Source organism: Ammodytes marinus (genome assembly GCF_949987685.1).
Source record: "Ammodytes marinus genome assembly, chromosome: 16".
NCBI lineage: Eukaryota > Metazoa > Chordata > Actinopteri > Uranoscopiformes > Ammodytidae > Ammodytes > Ammodytes marinus.
Window position 1 is genome coordinate 24,841,198 of NC_137220.1, and position 16,072 is coordinate 24,857,269.

Here is a 16,072-nt window from a genome sequence, read left to right on the forward strand (position 1 = left end):
CGTACGTAAATACTTCAAAACATCTCATTTTCCATGACGTTCGTTTTTTCGATATTAATTAGAGAAAAAGGAAACAGCCATATGTGGTTACCTTAGGTAGCCCGGTATCTTTTTCACTCTCCACTGCCAGGGGCCGAAAGTATGCGAGTGAACCAAAAACAACAAGGGGGTGGCACAAACACACACGCACGCACGCACACACACACACACACACACACACACACACACACACAGGTAATGAAGCATGGACAGCTGACCCACCAGCGGAGCTTACATTCTACTCATCACTTTGTTCCACCCCATTACAGCACCACAATGGACAGAAGGTTCGCTGCTGTATTAGGACTACGTGTATGTGGAGTGCTGACCTCCTGGCTACCAAATGATTTTCACTCTCTTTATGGGTGCAACACACACACCCACGCTCTTATACACACACACACACACACACACACACACACACACACACACACACACACACACACACACACACACACTTCAGTCCTTGCCAATGGTAACTCTCCATTGGCTACATTCTGTCTCTACTCCTAACACTAACTATCTGCTAAAACCTACCCATTTAAAAAACAGAAATTGTATTCATTACACTATTAGCACACACACTGCCCATCAGTGTATGGGCATTACATACACTTTTCTAGAACTATAACTAACTTTTGGGGACCAGCCTTTCCGCCCACATTTAATCATGAGTAAACCTTTGCTACAACATGACAGCAGCTACAGAGCTGACACCTAAGCCTGGCTCCATACATCACAAGCACAGTTCTCCCATGCTGGCAGGATGTTAGTGGGAGTTCTTTTGGTATTGAGGCGTCAGTGTTGCTCATGTTCTTTGAGTATTTTCAGCTAATCGACAGGACAAGTTTCACATCTATCAAGACTGCACCATCCAACCTAACGAACACAATTGAAGAGAGAATTCTTTAGATTAATTAGTCATCAATTAGACATCAATAATTTCGCAAAACCTAATAACTCAACGCTTTTCATATTGCATGCATCATTCCACTTTCAAATCCCTTTCATACTTCATAATTATTCAATTTTAAGCTATGCAGTCTAGCATCAGCTTTTCTACATTTATATTGATTTAAACGTTTGCCACTCCATAGGTCATTTTGTCTACAATGTGAATATTTGCTAGTTTACTATACAGGAAATAACTGTATGTTGTTGCAATCTAATTGCAATAAAAAAAAATAATGCTGCCTGCTTTGCCAATGCTGTGTTTTAACATAGGTTAAAAAGCTCAGGCAAAGATATTTTGCTTGAAGCCTTTATCCACTGTCTCTGCCCTATAGTGCTTTACATCTTAAGCGTTGCACATTTTTTCTCCCACCGATTAGTTGGTGAGGGAGGAGGGATGCAATGGGCGGATGAGAGAGGACAAAGAAGGACCACCAAGGAAACAGGGTCCGATTTTACCTGCAGGGGCCCCAGGGTAGGTTAGGGAGGAGGTTTAGACCCGGGTCACTGCGCGCAACCCGGGCTGATTTGACAGAATACCCTGCTCCCAGCATGGTGGTGATGAGTGAACACAGATGCTTGAGAAAAAAAACAATTACACTGGGCAACAAACCCCTTGTGTATGGGACGTACTGTTTGACATTTGCAACATTTAAATGTTCCCATGCTGCTGATATGATGCGTACATATCAAATAGACACACATATACATAGATTGATTTAAATAGTTGTGGGGCTGAACAAAAGGAGGGAAGGGGCCAAAGAATAGCAAACAAAAAGTAAAAGTAGAAGATAGGGGAGATAATCCAGAGCGACACCTAATTCTCCTCTAATGCTCTCAGTGGACTCTACAAACAAGCAAACCCCTCATGACAAATATGTCAATCTTGGGCCTTTGAAGGGACTGGCGGATTTGTTATGACAGGTCCTGGTGACAGCTGAATGCTTGGCAGAACAGAGAAGGCTTCTCATCTTACAGGGGGAGCGGGAGACAGCGGCTGATTGACTGATAGACTGACAGACAGACAGACAGACAGACAGAGAGAGAGAGAGAGAGAGAGAGAGAGAGAGAGAGAGAGAGAGAGAGAGAGAGAGAGAGAGAGAGAGAGAGAGAGAGAGAGAGAGAGAGTGAGGAACTCTTCCCATAATGCAATGTGATGGGATCGTCCACGAAACATAGCCGATGCATCAGGGTTAACACGTGTCTTGTGTCTTACTCGACATGCTTTATGGAATTCTACTAGACACCAACTGTGTAACCGATTGCAACGTTGGCCTACATGCATACAGATAATGAGGCAAAGTAGAGGCACACAGATTCAAAAGTGTACGGTTGTATCAGGTTTTAAGAAAAAGTTTAAAAACATATTGTTGTGCTATTTAAGTACATTTTCAACTGAATAACTTAATATCAAATATCAAATCTATCTAATGGTGGGAAATAAACAATAGATGAATTGATAATGAAAACAATATTTTTATTTCCCACTGACTGAACCTGTAGGTAGTTTAGCAGCCCTGCCAGTAAATGCAGAGTTTCCCTTGGAGGCTACTTTTAAGCTTAAGTGTGGAGCTTTGTCTGCAGACCTAAAAGGAAAGCACTTATACATATGGGAGTTTATACGTGTTAAGTTTAAATGAGAGTCTCATAAATATATCTTGTACTTAATACATTGAAAAGCCTTTCACAATAAAATGTATTGTTTCAAATGTATTCTAAACGCAATGAGTGAGTGAATGAATGAATGAATGAATGAATGGATGATGAAATGTGAATGTTTTTTGTTGAGTTCAAGTTTGGGTTGGGGAAATGGATTAATATAATGGTAAAGTATACTGTATATACATGTGAAAAATGGGATACTTGTGACAAAGAAGCATAAGCATGTACATGAGCCTACAACATCAAATTAAAATAAATACACTCATAACTGTTAACCAATTTAAAGTTATTATTTTGAATCAGCCCCACTCCAATTGTAACTGTTTTAATTAGGCTATTGTTCTGTTTTATTCAATTGATCTGAATGTTTTAATTGTTGTTGTCTCTTTGTAAGCTTGTTGTGTATTCTCATTGTATATTGTGTGTAATTCTCGACGTCATTGTAAAAGAGGGTAACCCTCAATTGATCTTTCGAGAATAAATAAAGGAAAATGAATGAATGAACATGACTGCTCTGCAAAGAGTGGGGAATGAAAGGATGATGGATGACAGGGATAAGGATGAAATGGTAAAAAGCCAGGAGTAAAGCATGCAAGCCAAACCTATGACAGCCCTGCAAGCACAGAGAAGACAGGGAGTATTCTGGCAAGAATAACAACACACAGCAGCACACAACCACAAACTGATATACTGTATACTAAAGTCTCTATACAATACTCTATAATAAAGTATGCCAACTGGTGTGTCAATGCACATATTTAAGGATTTAAGGATCATCCAACACATAAACTTACCCATTACATTACAGTTATGATGCCTGATACAATAGTTCATTGAAATATCGTTGGTTATGCTGACTACATTGAAAAGTAACATATGAAGAACTCCACATTAAAACAAACATAAAACAATCCATAAACCTTATAAACAGTTTTTAGTATTATCAACTATTAACAGAAAATGGTTGAGAATGAAAGTTTCCAAAACTGTTCTATGGCCAAGGAAAACTGTCCACCAGAGTATTGTTTAAAAGAAATGAATGTGGGACAGCATCCCACAAAATTACAAAGCATCGTTGCAATGGGGCCTAGGTTTGGATTTGAGATCAGTCAGATATGGTGCTAAGACTCATGTCCAAGCTTAACACACTTCCAGATGGAGAAGGGGAGTGACGGCTGTCATGTGCTGAACATTGGGTTGCCAGTGCAGGTGGTATGTTATGTACAGAACACACAGAGTGTTGATAGCTGCTGTGAACCGTACAGGAGGAGGAGAGAGAGGCAGCATTCATTTGACCATCTAACATCACCATCTTCACATGATCGTGACCAAAGAGTATGCAACAATAAACCCTATCATGGATTCCTCTAATAATATATCTCCTCTTCAAGAACTGTAATCTCCTACAACAAGCTTTTGTATTAGAAGAAACAGATAGTCCATTGTGAACTATGCAGCTTTGCTGCAAACATACAGTAAACAAAAGTGCATCAATTCAAAGAGAAACCTCAAGTTCAAGAATAGTCCTGTCAGAAAACTTTGAAAAAACGTAGCTAAGGCGTTACAAACATTTAGTCTTTTTTTCACTGTGTGCTAAAGACTTACATTCACTCATCAGAAATGACACACTGAGATGAGACAATAGAGACGGATAAATGAGAACACCCATCTGAAGATACTGCTGTAGGCGATCAAACAATGCCATGCATAAATAGGCAGAATGAAAGGGAGCCAGGCGGCTGTCATTTCCCCTATCCACAACGTCAGCTGAAAACACATGACTCGTTATGAGACCCAAACTAAAGTTTAGAACAATCTGGTCGGACTGATGATTTAGGGAAACTTTACACAGTAACGATTGACACAAACGCAAAAGTATTTGAAGTTTGGCAACAGCGTTTGCAGTCTTGAAAACCTAACCTTTTGAACCCAGGTTCCAGAGTGGAATCTTTTCAAAACGCAACTCCAGCGTCACCACGTGAATAGCAATGCCCTTTCCTGTGGTAACGATGGCATCACTGCTTCACTCCTCACCTGCGTAGGTCTGTTACATGTGCCGTCAAATAGCCATACACGAGTTAGAAGTTTAGAAGACAACATGCACGGTGTCTCCGCTGCACCATCACTATGATCAGCGGAGAGTCTAGTGCAGGTCTCAAATAAAACACTCGCCAAATGTAGTAAGTTATTAAGACCACCAGCTACTTTGGCTGGTGAAAGATGGTGTGCTTTGCCAGCTTTTTCTAGCAACTCATGTCACCACCGTTAATGCCTGTGACACGGCTTTCTACATTAAAAAACCACTGTAGCGCGCAGCAGTTAAGTTACTGTTAATACAAACAGAGCATTCAGGCTACGGCTTCACACTAAAAGAATTGCACTGGGAAAACGTGAGTTGACTTGACAGAAAGGTATAGCGCTGACACACAGCCCCTTCACAGCCCTGCAGCGCTCCAGTCACTGGAAGCATGTCTTCTGTTTTCACCCAGTTCTACGCTGTGAAAAGAGAGGACAGAAAGCTTGGCATTTGCAACTCTTGTCACCCTGCGCTCACACCAAAAGCTTCATGAACGTTAGTGGCATTACTTTTCGGTTACAGTAAGGTTTACATGCACCTAATTGCAGCGGAAGAGCTATCTGCTAGGCTACAAGTGTCACCGCCAACTACTGGCTTGCTCTGAAGTGTGTGTGTGTGTGTGTGTGTGTGTGTGTGTGTGTGTGTGTGTGTGTGTGTGTGTGTGTGTGTGTGTGTGTGTGTGTGTGTGTGTGTGTGTGTGTGTGTGTCTGTGTGTGTGTGAGTGAGTGTAGTATAAGGGAGACACTAAATCGAGGGAAATAAGTAAATAAATAAATGGAATCATGAATGTGGAGGAAGACCCTTAAAAAAACACAACATCAAAGAACAAGACAGAGAGAGCAGATGATGTAGAAAAACCCAGCCTGGAAAGAGATTTTGCAGATTAGATGGTGCATGGCGTATGAAAGGGATCCTGTGCTGATATGAGATGATGAGGTTAGGTCTTGGAAACGAGGGGAAAAGAATACCCCGGTGATCTCTGAGGCACACGGAAGAAAAAAAAGATGAAAGAAAGAGATAGAATAAACTTGGTGAATAAAGGGGCTCATTGAACACAGGAGGTACGTTCTATATCCTCTGCTGTTGCCTAGGTGACCACCTCTAGTGGGCGTCGTGTTGACGAAAAGGGTTGGGAGGGGAGGAAAGGAGGAGAGGGGGGGGGAACAGACAAACATGGAGGGTGAAGTAGATTGGAGAAATGAGGGCGATAAAAGTGTGTTTTCTGTATGATCTCTTTGTGTGAAGATAAACCGTTTTCCTGACAGAATGAGAGACAAGACGGGACACCTTGATTCAACAACACTCTGTTTCTCCACACTGGCATTTGTATAGATTATAAGATATTAAGATGAATGATTTCGGAACATTGATAAACCTCTAGAACAAAAATGCAACGTTTAGAGAAATAAGATTTTAAAAAAAAATGGAAACTGTAGTCCTAAATTCAGATTAAATGAACATGGCTTGTTGAGCCAAACATTGTCCTCACGTTTACCCTGCGTGCACAGGGGGAAAGGAGCACAATACGTTTCTCGAATAACTGGGGCGCCACAAAAACATACGTGGCCTGTTTGAATTGCACGAATGACTGCCCTGACAACACAAGCACAGATTTGGACGTTTTGACTATAGGGCCCACAGTTTTTTTTTATTGAAACCGCACCAGGCGATTTCACTGACCACTGTTCAACAACACAGCTAAAGTTCAAGCCCTGCTCCTTAAGCAATACACTGGATCCTTCCCACCTTAAAACATGCTGCTTATATCCTGAACTTTGACCTATAAAGGGACACAAACATCAAATATAACCTCATTATTAGTAGGGCTGAGCAAGGAAAACTGGAAACCTGGAAAAACTATGCAGATATAACAAAAATAAATATCACAATATCTGTACCAATTTTGTAGCACTGCCCCACTTATTAGTGTCATCATGAACATGTGCACACCCACACTGATAGTGTAAGTGTAAGATGCCTCTAGTATGAATTAGGTGTCTGTTTTGACAGTGAAAGAGTATGGGTATCTTTCATTGTTTTAAACACTGGTACATGCTATAGGAGAAAAGGCGTGCTGTTTCTACACATTAGACTCCTTAACAATTGCACAGAGATTCACTAGTGTAATGTAGTGTTCATTGATATATAGTTGTTTTTCTGTAAGTAATGCTCCTGTCATATAAAACAGAAATAATATGTGGAGCTGTTGGCTTTTGCGATCATGTAAGCGGTCAGACTATTGCTTTATAAATGACAGTGTTTGATGTTTGGGGATTCAGGCACTTAGCCAGCCGCAGGTGGAGATTTAATAGTGACGACAACCATTTCTTTTACCCCTCCTCAGAGGACACTATAATCAGAGCCTACAGGTGGTCGCAGGTGCGGAGATGGGGCAGATTAAATGCTATTTTAAAGTAGCAGGAGTGACGATGGTGTGACACTTGTGCCGGATGTGAAGGATATGTAGTGCAGAGTGGACCATGTCACACTAGGGACAATGTACGTATCCTTGCCCAGCTGTGTACTATAGACTAATAACATATGCCAGCTATTTAGATCATGTAATATATATCCTTTAATATACGCTCTTACATATTCCCTTCTCAACAAGAACATCAGCACATTTCGACACTCAATTTCAAATGACAGAACATATAGAGAACTATAAAATCTTCATACAATAAAAACTATGTATTGTCGTGTATGTATTTGTATGTATGTATTTTCCTAACATAAAGAGCTTTAAGGTCCATGTGTTATGTTGTAAGTGCAGACTATTGTAAATAAAGTTTGATGCTCTTTCTGGATGAATAAAAAAACAGGGAAATTAATCAATAAATATAAATACCTTAAAGGTGCTACAAGGAACTACTAAATATTTCTGAAAAAAAAATCTAATTTTTCCACTGACGATCATTAATGACATGTAACAGCAAACGAGACCATCAGTGCAAAGATTGCAATTTTTAAATAGTTTTTCTTTATGTCTTTGTCATGGGTACGCTCACCCAGGCACAACAGCTGGCGTGGTTAAAAACACTTCCACTTCCAAAGGGGGGGTGCAAGAATGAACACAAACTGAAAGTTCCTTGGAGCACCTTTAAAGGCTGCTACATACTCCGCGAGAAGAAAGAACAAAGTTCTCGGTGACAGAGCTGAGAGAAGAAAATTACGTCATTTTGTTCTCTCAGGTCTTGTTTAGCTGTTCTCGCAGCTTGTTCTCGACACATCACCCGGGCCGAACTTTCTTCTCGCAGCTTGTCCGAGAACTATTGTGTGATTGGTCAGTCTGAAGTCAATGAGGAAAGGGAAGTGAAATCAGCTGGCGCTACTGAGTCAATTACCATGGTAACAATGCGCCGCGGTGAGGAGTTCGGCAGTTGAGTTCTCGTGAAGTATGTAATGTCAGACCAGAAAGAACTTCTCGCAGCTCTGTCACCGAGAACTTTCTTCTTTCTTCTCGCGGAGTATGTAACAGGCTTAAGAATACAGCTAACGGGCTCAAGGGCACAACTTAACATGCATTTGATTTTAAAGAAAAACATGCATTGTGCAAACTCAAGCATCATTTTCATGTTCAAGCCTTAATCAAATCAGTTGACTCTCACATGATTGCGAATTCACCCACGTCAATGCAGCTAAGGATGGAGTGCCTCCTCGGGACGTCGGGGTGGTGAGCTTTCAGCCCGGCTCTATCTGATCTCTCTTCACAGTCACTGCTCTTGTTTCAGACTTCTTATACAAATCTCAAACTCTCCTCAGGCTGACTTTAACAGCCTGCAGCTCCACATCACGCACCTCTGTGACATCTATGTAACACCAGTGGAAGACTAGAGCCCATTGTTTAAAGCAAACCGATTGTGAACTTGTGATCCACTCATGAGCACAACTACAATTTGCCCCTTGGCTTGATCAAAGCCAAACATTGGTAAAGAACATCCATTTTTGGCCAAATCCTGGACACACTGTTTTGGAGAGGACACTACGCTACTTAATTTGCAATTAGAAGGCACTGTAGAAATGTATCTGTATACCTTGTCATACGTTATAAAAGGCTGAAATAAACCTGGAAATCTAGGCGATGTTTTCTCCACTTAGAAGCTTTAAGATCTTCAAGTCTATGGTCAGACTCCTAGCAGTTACTGTATAGCTCAAAAAAGCACCAAATAAATACAGCAGGAGTCGGGGAAAAATGCTCTCTGAGCATTCAGGTTGTTTGCTGGCCAAGGGGAATGTGCCACAGTGGTTGCCCCCATTTGAACTTTTTCCTATCGTTAAGAATCTTTCTTTTTCCTCTTCTCGAAAAAGCCTTCTCTCCTCTCTGTAGCTGGTAGCCTGTATAACGACAGATAGAGAGGCAGACAGGCCGATACAAAATAGTCTGTTCCCCGAGCCTGCAAAAGAGGACACTGGCCTTTTATGGATGCTCCTTTGACATTCCCTAATGGATTCTCCTATTATAGGATGAAAAATGAATGCTCTGTTATAACTCAGTTTGAGAACAGTCCGTTTTTGTTTTTTGTTGTTGTTGAACAGAGAAACTAACGCGGATGGGCTTTGCTCGCTCACATTTGACGCTGTTAAACAAAAAAATTCAACTAAAAGGGAATTGTGTACAGCACGCGCTAAACGTGAATTACCAGCACAATGGATGAGATGTGTATTTTTACACACACACACACAAAAGTATCCACAACTTACAAACAGTATTCCACCTTGTAACTGAGTCTATAATAGAAAAAAACTCATATAATTGAAAGATGATCTCATTTGCATAGTTTGTGTAACAATACCATACATGGTGAGAGAATATTAATATCTAAGAAATCTGACACAACCTCACTATACTTTGTAACCTGCACACCCTGCAATGAACATTCAGGTCACATATATTCACATTCAAAGTACATAAACAACTTCAAGATCACCACACAAGATTTCCCAGCCAAAACACAAAGCCTTACATCACCGACACAGAAACCTGCGTCATATACTGAACACAAAACTTTTCTTATCGTCACCAACCTTCTCCAGCTTTTCAAAGTGCTCCCTCAGGAACTTCATAGGCCGCTCAGGCTTAGCGATGCACAGGTTCACAATGCACTCTTTGAGGATCTGCTGGATGTTGTGCTTCTGCACGAAAACCTCGCAGCCCTTCAAGCTCTCGTCTTCTTCCAGAGTGGAGGAGGAGGAGGTGGCCATCTTATCTTTTATCTCTGTGGCAGTGGGAGAAAACAGGGGTGGACCATGAGAGGAGGGGAGGGAGGGGGAGAACAGAGAAGGGGGGGGGGGGTATAACTGGGTAGCAGCAGCAGGCGAGACCAGGGTTGAGGGAAACAGAGACGGGAGTGGGGCAAAATGCAGTGCATGTTGTATGAGGAAAGTCGGGAGAGGTGGATGGGCAATGAATTGTGGGAAGGAGTTGGTACAAATCAAACCCTTTCGCTTATATTTTCTTCTATAGGGCCTCATGACATGAACTGCAAGACAGGGTGTATGATGATGATGTTAATTGTTGTACGAGTAGGCCTATGTGACCTTTCATAGTTGAAGGAGATAGATCATTTTATAAACACCAAGAATAAAATTGGTACCGCGGTTATAGGGCAAAATGGCGATTGTAGTGTATTATGTTACTATACATTTTATATTAAGGTCTACTGCTACAGAGGAGACAAAGACAGTTAGCCTCATCTGGCAGGGGGCAAAGTCAGGGATGTCAGCTGCTCAAGGCTGACCTGTAGATCATTCAAATTTCACACAAAGGTGACTGTCTTGTGAGTTAATCACAGACAGTCTGGCTAAGAGTTAACAGTAGTTTATTGACCCTGGCCATCATCATCAGCAGCATTGTCTTAAAAGTTGCTGAATCAGACTTCTTGGCCAACGTGACATATCGACTCTAGGTGATGACTAAACTCAGGATGTCCTCTGGGGGCCAGAGGTTGCCCTCTGACCATTAGGGTGGAGCTGGTTAGGGTTAAAAGCAGCCACAATTCTGCAAAAATCGGGTCTTTTAGGGTACAGGAACTTTTCATAGCTTTTGGTTTTAGGCATGTACCTCTATTAGTTTTTTGGCTACAAACACTTTAACTTTTTATTGGCTTCGTTTTGACTGCAGGATGAGTTTTGTTGTAAACAAAAGAATTGTTCCTGAAGACCTCCTCATCTGCCTCAAACTGCGTCTTCTTTCATCAACCCACTACCAACGCCGTTTTTCTGAGTAAAGGCCGGAAAATATACTGCACGATATATAAATGGTTAAAAGTAAACTGTCAACTGTTTTTGCTTACACCACTGTCTACCCATTGTATCTGTTGTGTATAGTATACATTAATATTACAATACTAATTCACATATCCCAGGATAGAGGATTTTACCCTTGTTACCCTCTCCTATTTGGTTGACATTATATTTGTAAAGTTATGTCACTCAACAGATGGGAAGAGGGTTGTGGTTCACTAACTAAAAATTGCATGAACACTACATTTAAAAAGGGTACACACCTCATGCACAAGTAATGCCCATGTATGCCCTTAGTATGTTTGTATGTGTGTAGAGGATGACTGCACATGGATCTTCTGGTAAATGGTGCTTTATGATATAATGTTATTCGTGGAAGTTAACACAGCAGCAGGTGGAGGCAAAGAAAATGATGTAGCAGTTTATAACAACAGATAACAGCTATGGTAATGTCAGATTATGTATAACAGTGTGTCTCATAGCCACGCATGGGAGCTGAGCAGGTGTAGCTAACATGTTATCTAACCTGTACCACTTCCTCAAATAAAAATCACGTCTACGATACTTTTTTTATACTACATAATAAATTAATATCATTATATCGTTATAGCTTTGGGGCATGCCTACTGAGTGCACTGCAGTGTATTCACCGCAGCAAAGCTGTTCCCAAAAATTAGATTTTACCATTTTTGTAGAGCTAGTGGTGAAACTCTGTGCAGGTGTATTCTATAAGCAGCTAGTACAGCTAGCTTTGCTAACCTTACAATGACAACCAAAACATAACGAAGGGGAAATGCTGCGAAGGAAACGCTATCAGGGGCCTGGTATTCTTAACCGCTATTATCTGTCCGTTAAAAACGACGTCTGGTCGGTGCTTTCGCTGGTGTCCCTACCGTTATTTGTGGAGGATGCTCAGTGAAAACACCTCGCTGCTGATGGGAGATTGGTAGGTTGCCGTTAGTCAGAGGGGATGCTGCTGTTGATGCTGCTGCTACTCTGCCTCTCCACTGCACGGCTCGCTCTGCGTCAGTCCAGATGACGTCAATCTGTCATCTTCTCGACCGCAGAGGCAGCAGCGAGCGAGCGCGCGCCAGCCAGCCCACCTGCAGGTAAAAATAAATATTTAAAGGGAACATCCACCCTAAAACAAATTATTGTTATTAAATTGGTAGGCCTAGAGACGATGTATGCCATTTAGAGAGATAGCCTGGGACTGCTTACATTTCTTGACGGAGGACCAAAGCCAGGATTTTATAATAGCCTGCTGAAGACATGAATCCAAGTCCTCCAACCAGCCCCCTTCACAAACGTCTGACCAGATCCTCCATTGGGCCTAGAATGTCCTATTTTTTTTTATTCAGCAGTTAAACTCGTATGTTTCAAACTTGTATATCCAAATATTGAAGTTTAGGCTAAATGCTGTAAATTCAAAGCCTTTTTTTTTTGCACTTACAGAATAAAAGGGGAAATCGGGAATCCTTTCTTTAAATTATTATGTTGGATTCAAAGAAGTCGAATTTAAATATATATTATTATTATTATAGGAACTGAAAGGAAGCTGTAAAAATAATAATAACAAAAAAGGGAAATTTTAAGTTTAATTGTGTGGATATTTCATGTTTTTCATGTTTGATTTAGTCTGTTACATTATATTAATTTAAATTGTATTAAATGAAAGTCAAAGCCTCATTGCACAGGATGTTTTAATATCATCATTATAATGAATTATTGTCATTATTTAGAATTGTTGGCGTTAAATGAAACGTTTTTTAATGAGTGTTTGGATATCTCGTTTAAAATCATTTTTGTCCACATCAATAAGAACATGTATGCTTCAAAGAACAGGGAGTTTGGAACAAGAGGAGAGGTTGTGACTGCGAATAAAGTTTTGAGATTTTGAATAGGACGCTGTCGTAAAGCAGCCGTTCGTGTTGTCGTGCAGCTGCCGGTTGCCATAACGACTAGTCAAGATGGCAGCGATGGCGGCTGGAGACGAGCATGCTGCTTCTGATGTTTTAAGAGGACTCGCCAGACATTTAAACTGTCTCAATGAAGACAACAAGTCGACGAGAAAGAGAGCTATCGAGTTTATCAAGAGGGAGACCGTAGATAAAGGACTTTCCAGCAGCGTGTTACAGGAGGTTTTCACTGCCCTCCTCAAGCCTCTCCTCAAATGTCTGTCAGACCCGATGGAAAGATGCCGAGAAACGGCGATTTCGACGTTGACAGAGTTCATTCGTTGTGTTCCCAACCCGGAAGAGTCGCTACCTTATCTCATGCCGTGTCTGGCTCAGAGGCTCGGGGAGAAGGAGATCCTAGAGCCGGCGGAGGAGCTTCGTCTGTCCGCCGTGGAAATGTTGACTCTGACGCTGGAGGTGTGCGGGAAGCATTTAGCGCCGTACCTGAACGAAATGATCAACATCCTGCAGAGAACCATTGTCGACCCTTTCCCAGATGTCAAACGAGAAAGCTGCAAATGCACCGTTAATCTAGCAAAGTGTTTGCCAGGTTTGTAGAAAGTTTATCTGTTCCTCTGTTGTTGGAAAAAGTCGGTTGTCATGGTTTCGAGGCACGAGGAAATGTTTGCGATGAAACCTGCACTGCGCATGTGCCTGCCCTGTATACAGTACCATCGGTACACAGGGCAAAAATGGATAATTATTAGGGTCTGTTATTTCAGGGAAACGATCGATTTGTTTCTCAATATCAATCATTAAAGGTGCAATATGTGAATTCCAGTTATTTTGCTTCCATCACTTGTCAATTAGGGCTGAAACTAAAGAAATATTAGAAATGTAATCTGTTATAATTTTCTCTTTTAATCATTTAGTCCAGCAGTTACCAATCTTTGACAACAATCAACTTTTGAGCCACTATCCCCAGTTGCAATTATATATGATGTATGGCTATAGCGAGTTACTTTGTCTTATCTGAATAATTTTCAGAAAACTTGTCAGGTAAAAATCCACTTAAAATATGTTTTGCAGAATGTATTGCAAGCCTCAAGATGGTCTGCATCACTAGTTTAATATTTTTAATTAGTATATATATATTTTTTTCCTTTTTAAATGAAGAGCGTTTTGGCATGTTTAATTAAGCATTTGAAACCACAAAAACATAGCAATATCTTTGTATAGCTAGTAGTCACATATCTCAATATTGATGTCTTATCAATGCTGAACTGAATGGATGGACTGAAGTGCATATCACCTCTTCTTCTTCAGAGCACTTTCACATGCAGGCTGAGAGTCTGGTCCCTCCCCTCATGCAGACCATTGCTCATCAGCACTCGCGGGTACGAGTGTCCGTCATCGAAGCCACCGGGGCTGTGATCCAGCATGGCACTGGGAAGAACGTGGATGATGTGCTCTCTCACCTGGCCCAGAGACTGTTCGATGACTCGCCACAGGTTCAGTTTAAATCAACTTTGCATTACACTTACTGCTTATTTAGCTATTCACCTACGCCTGTCTTCAAAATCAAAGTGGGTTAGTCATGGTTGAGAGATCAAATCTTCTACTCTGAGCGAAACATGCTTATTTCTGTCTGTGTCTTTTCCTGTTTTGTTTCAGGTGAGAAGGTCTGTGACTGTAGTGGTTGGTTATTGGCTACTGCACCTGAGAGACCGATACTCTTACTTCCACAAGCTAATCCCACTCCTGCTGAGCAGTATCACTGATGAGATCCCAGAAATAAGGTAAACAACAGTATATTGTAACACAATAATATGTAATATACTATATAGTTTATCCAAATTTGCGCCCCCTAATAGAGGCTCAGAAGCAGCAGACCACGTGTTAGAATCTGGCCTGTGGCCGTTCTCTGCATGTAATTCACCTCTCTGCCCCATTTCATCTCTATTTCTAACTGTCTAATAAAAGCATAAATCTATAAAAAGTAGAAGTAATATCCAGGCCCGGTTCTAGACAGTTAGATTAGGGTGGGCTGGTAGAAATTGTTGGTGGGCAGAGATACCGAAGATGCGAGCGCGCGAGCAGAAAGTTTTTGCCCTTCTTCTCTGTAACATTACAGTAACTGTAATGTTAGTTTTTAGACACATCGCTGCTGAAGGGGGGTTACCATGATAACACTGCTACTAGAAGCTTTCCATATCAGCCACCTTCTATGAAGAGCAGAAGTATATTTAGAAAATGAATAGATAAAATATACAGAATAATTTGCACCTTCAGAACCTTCACAAAGACACCTCAGAACTTGATGAAATATCACAGCATCTCTGAATTGAAAATCTACTGCAGCTGGCAGAAATACTGATATTAAGGAATTTTTTCCAGACTTAAGTAGTAAAATTTCAAGGAAAAACAAATCTAATTTACTTTTTTTTTTACTGTTGAACACAATAGGCAATCGACTTTGATTGTTGCGTGTGGGAGATTTATTTCTTCATGTTTTGTTTCCAAATTTTTCATGAATTAAAAAGTTTTTATAAATATCACCCTTTATTATGTTTTTTTTTTTAATCGCACCTTGCATCAAACAGAAAACCCATAGGCAATGTTAACAGTAGGCAGCCTGAGCCGATAGAAGAGAAAGCTTTAGGGGAGCACTTGCTGATGGGCCGAGCTCGCGGACAGTAACGTTCACATACAGTGCCCTGCTGATGCAGCAGCATCGTGAGAGGCGGAAGCAGCACTGGGCTTGTTTACAGGCTTAAATAACCGATACATTACACAGAACGTTTTGTAAGTCGGTTTGGATAAAGTAGGAAGTGAATGAGCTTTTGCGCACAGCATTTACTAACCGAAAGAACAGGTTAACATGTGAAAAAGAAGGTAGCGGTAGTGTTCTAACTGCTTTTGCAAAGGAGAGACTGCGCTCTGTGGACGTGATTGACGGTTGACCATAGAAAAGCAGAGGCGGGCTGTCGCCGTGCCCACCCAATCAGAAGCTAGGAATGGTCCTGATATAGTAAATACACATATTTTAATTGGCTGAAAAAATAAGAAAATAAAAATATTCTTAAGTTTTGATTGGGTGGGCAAGACGCACATTTGGGTGGGCACGGCCCACCCTTGCCCCTGGCTGGCGCCGGCCTCGGTAATATCTACCTAATACAGTAAACAGGTTTGTGAAATACAG

The 16,072-nt window shown here is 41.1% G+C and overlaps 2 protein-coding genes across 2 annotated transcripts in view; one reads left to right on the top strand and one right to left on the bottom strand.

Annotated features, from left to right (window-relative positions):
* prkar1b (protein kinase, cAMP-dependent, regulatory, type I, beta) overlaps window positions 1–11,921 on the bottom strand; it is a 69,322-nt gene extending 57,401 nt beyond the window's left edge. Inside the window, exons 1-2 of the mRNA XM_080044151.1 lie at window positions 11,866–11,921; window positions 9,755–9,945 (exon numbers count right to left, since the gene is read on the bottom strand). Of these exons, the coding sequence (XP_079900277.1) occupies window positions 9,755–9,931 (177 nt within the window). The 5' untranslated portion in view covers window positions 9,932–9,945; window positions 11,866–11,921. The remainder of the gene's footprint in view (window positions 1–9,754; window positions 9,946–11,865) is intronic.
* Window positions 11,922–12,923: 1,002 nt separating this feature from the next.
* Window positions 12,924–16,072, top strand: part of dnaaf5 (dynein axonemal assembly factor 5) — a 30,369-nt gene continuing 27,220 nt past the window's right edge. Inside the window, exons 1-3 of the mRNA XM_080044659.1 lie at window positions 12,924–13,480; window positions 14,197–14,381; window positions 14,545–14,669. Coding sequence (XP_079900785.1) covers window positions 12,943–13,480; window positions 14,197–14,381; window positions 14,545–14,669 — 848 coding nt within the window. The 5' untranslated portion in view covers window positions 12,924–12,942. The remainder of the gene's footprint in view (window positions 13,481–14,196; window positions 14,382–14,544; window positions 14,670–16,072) is intronic.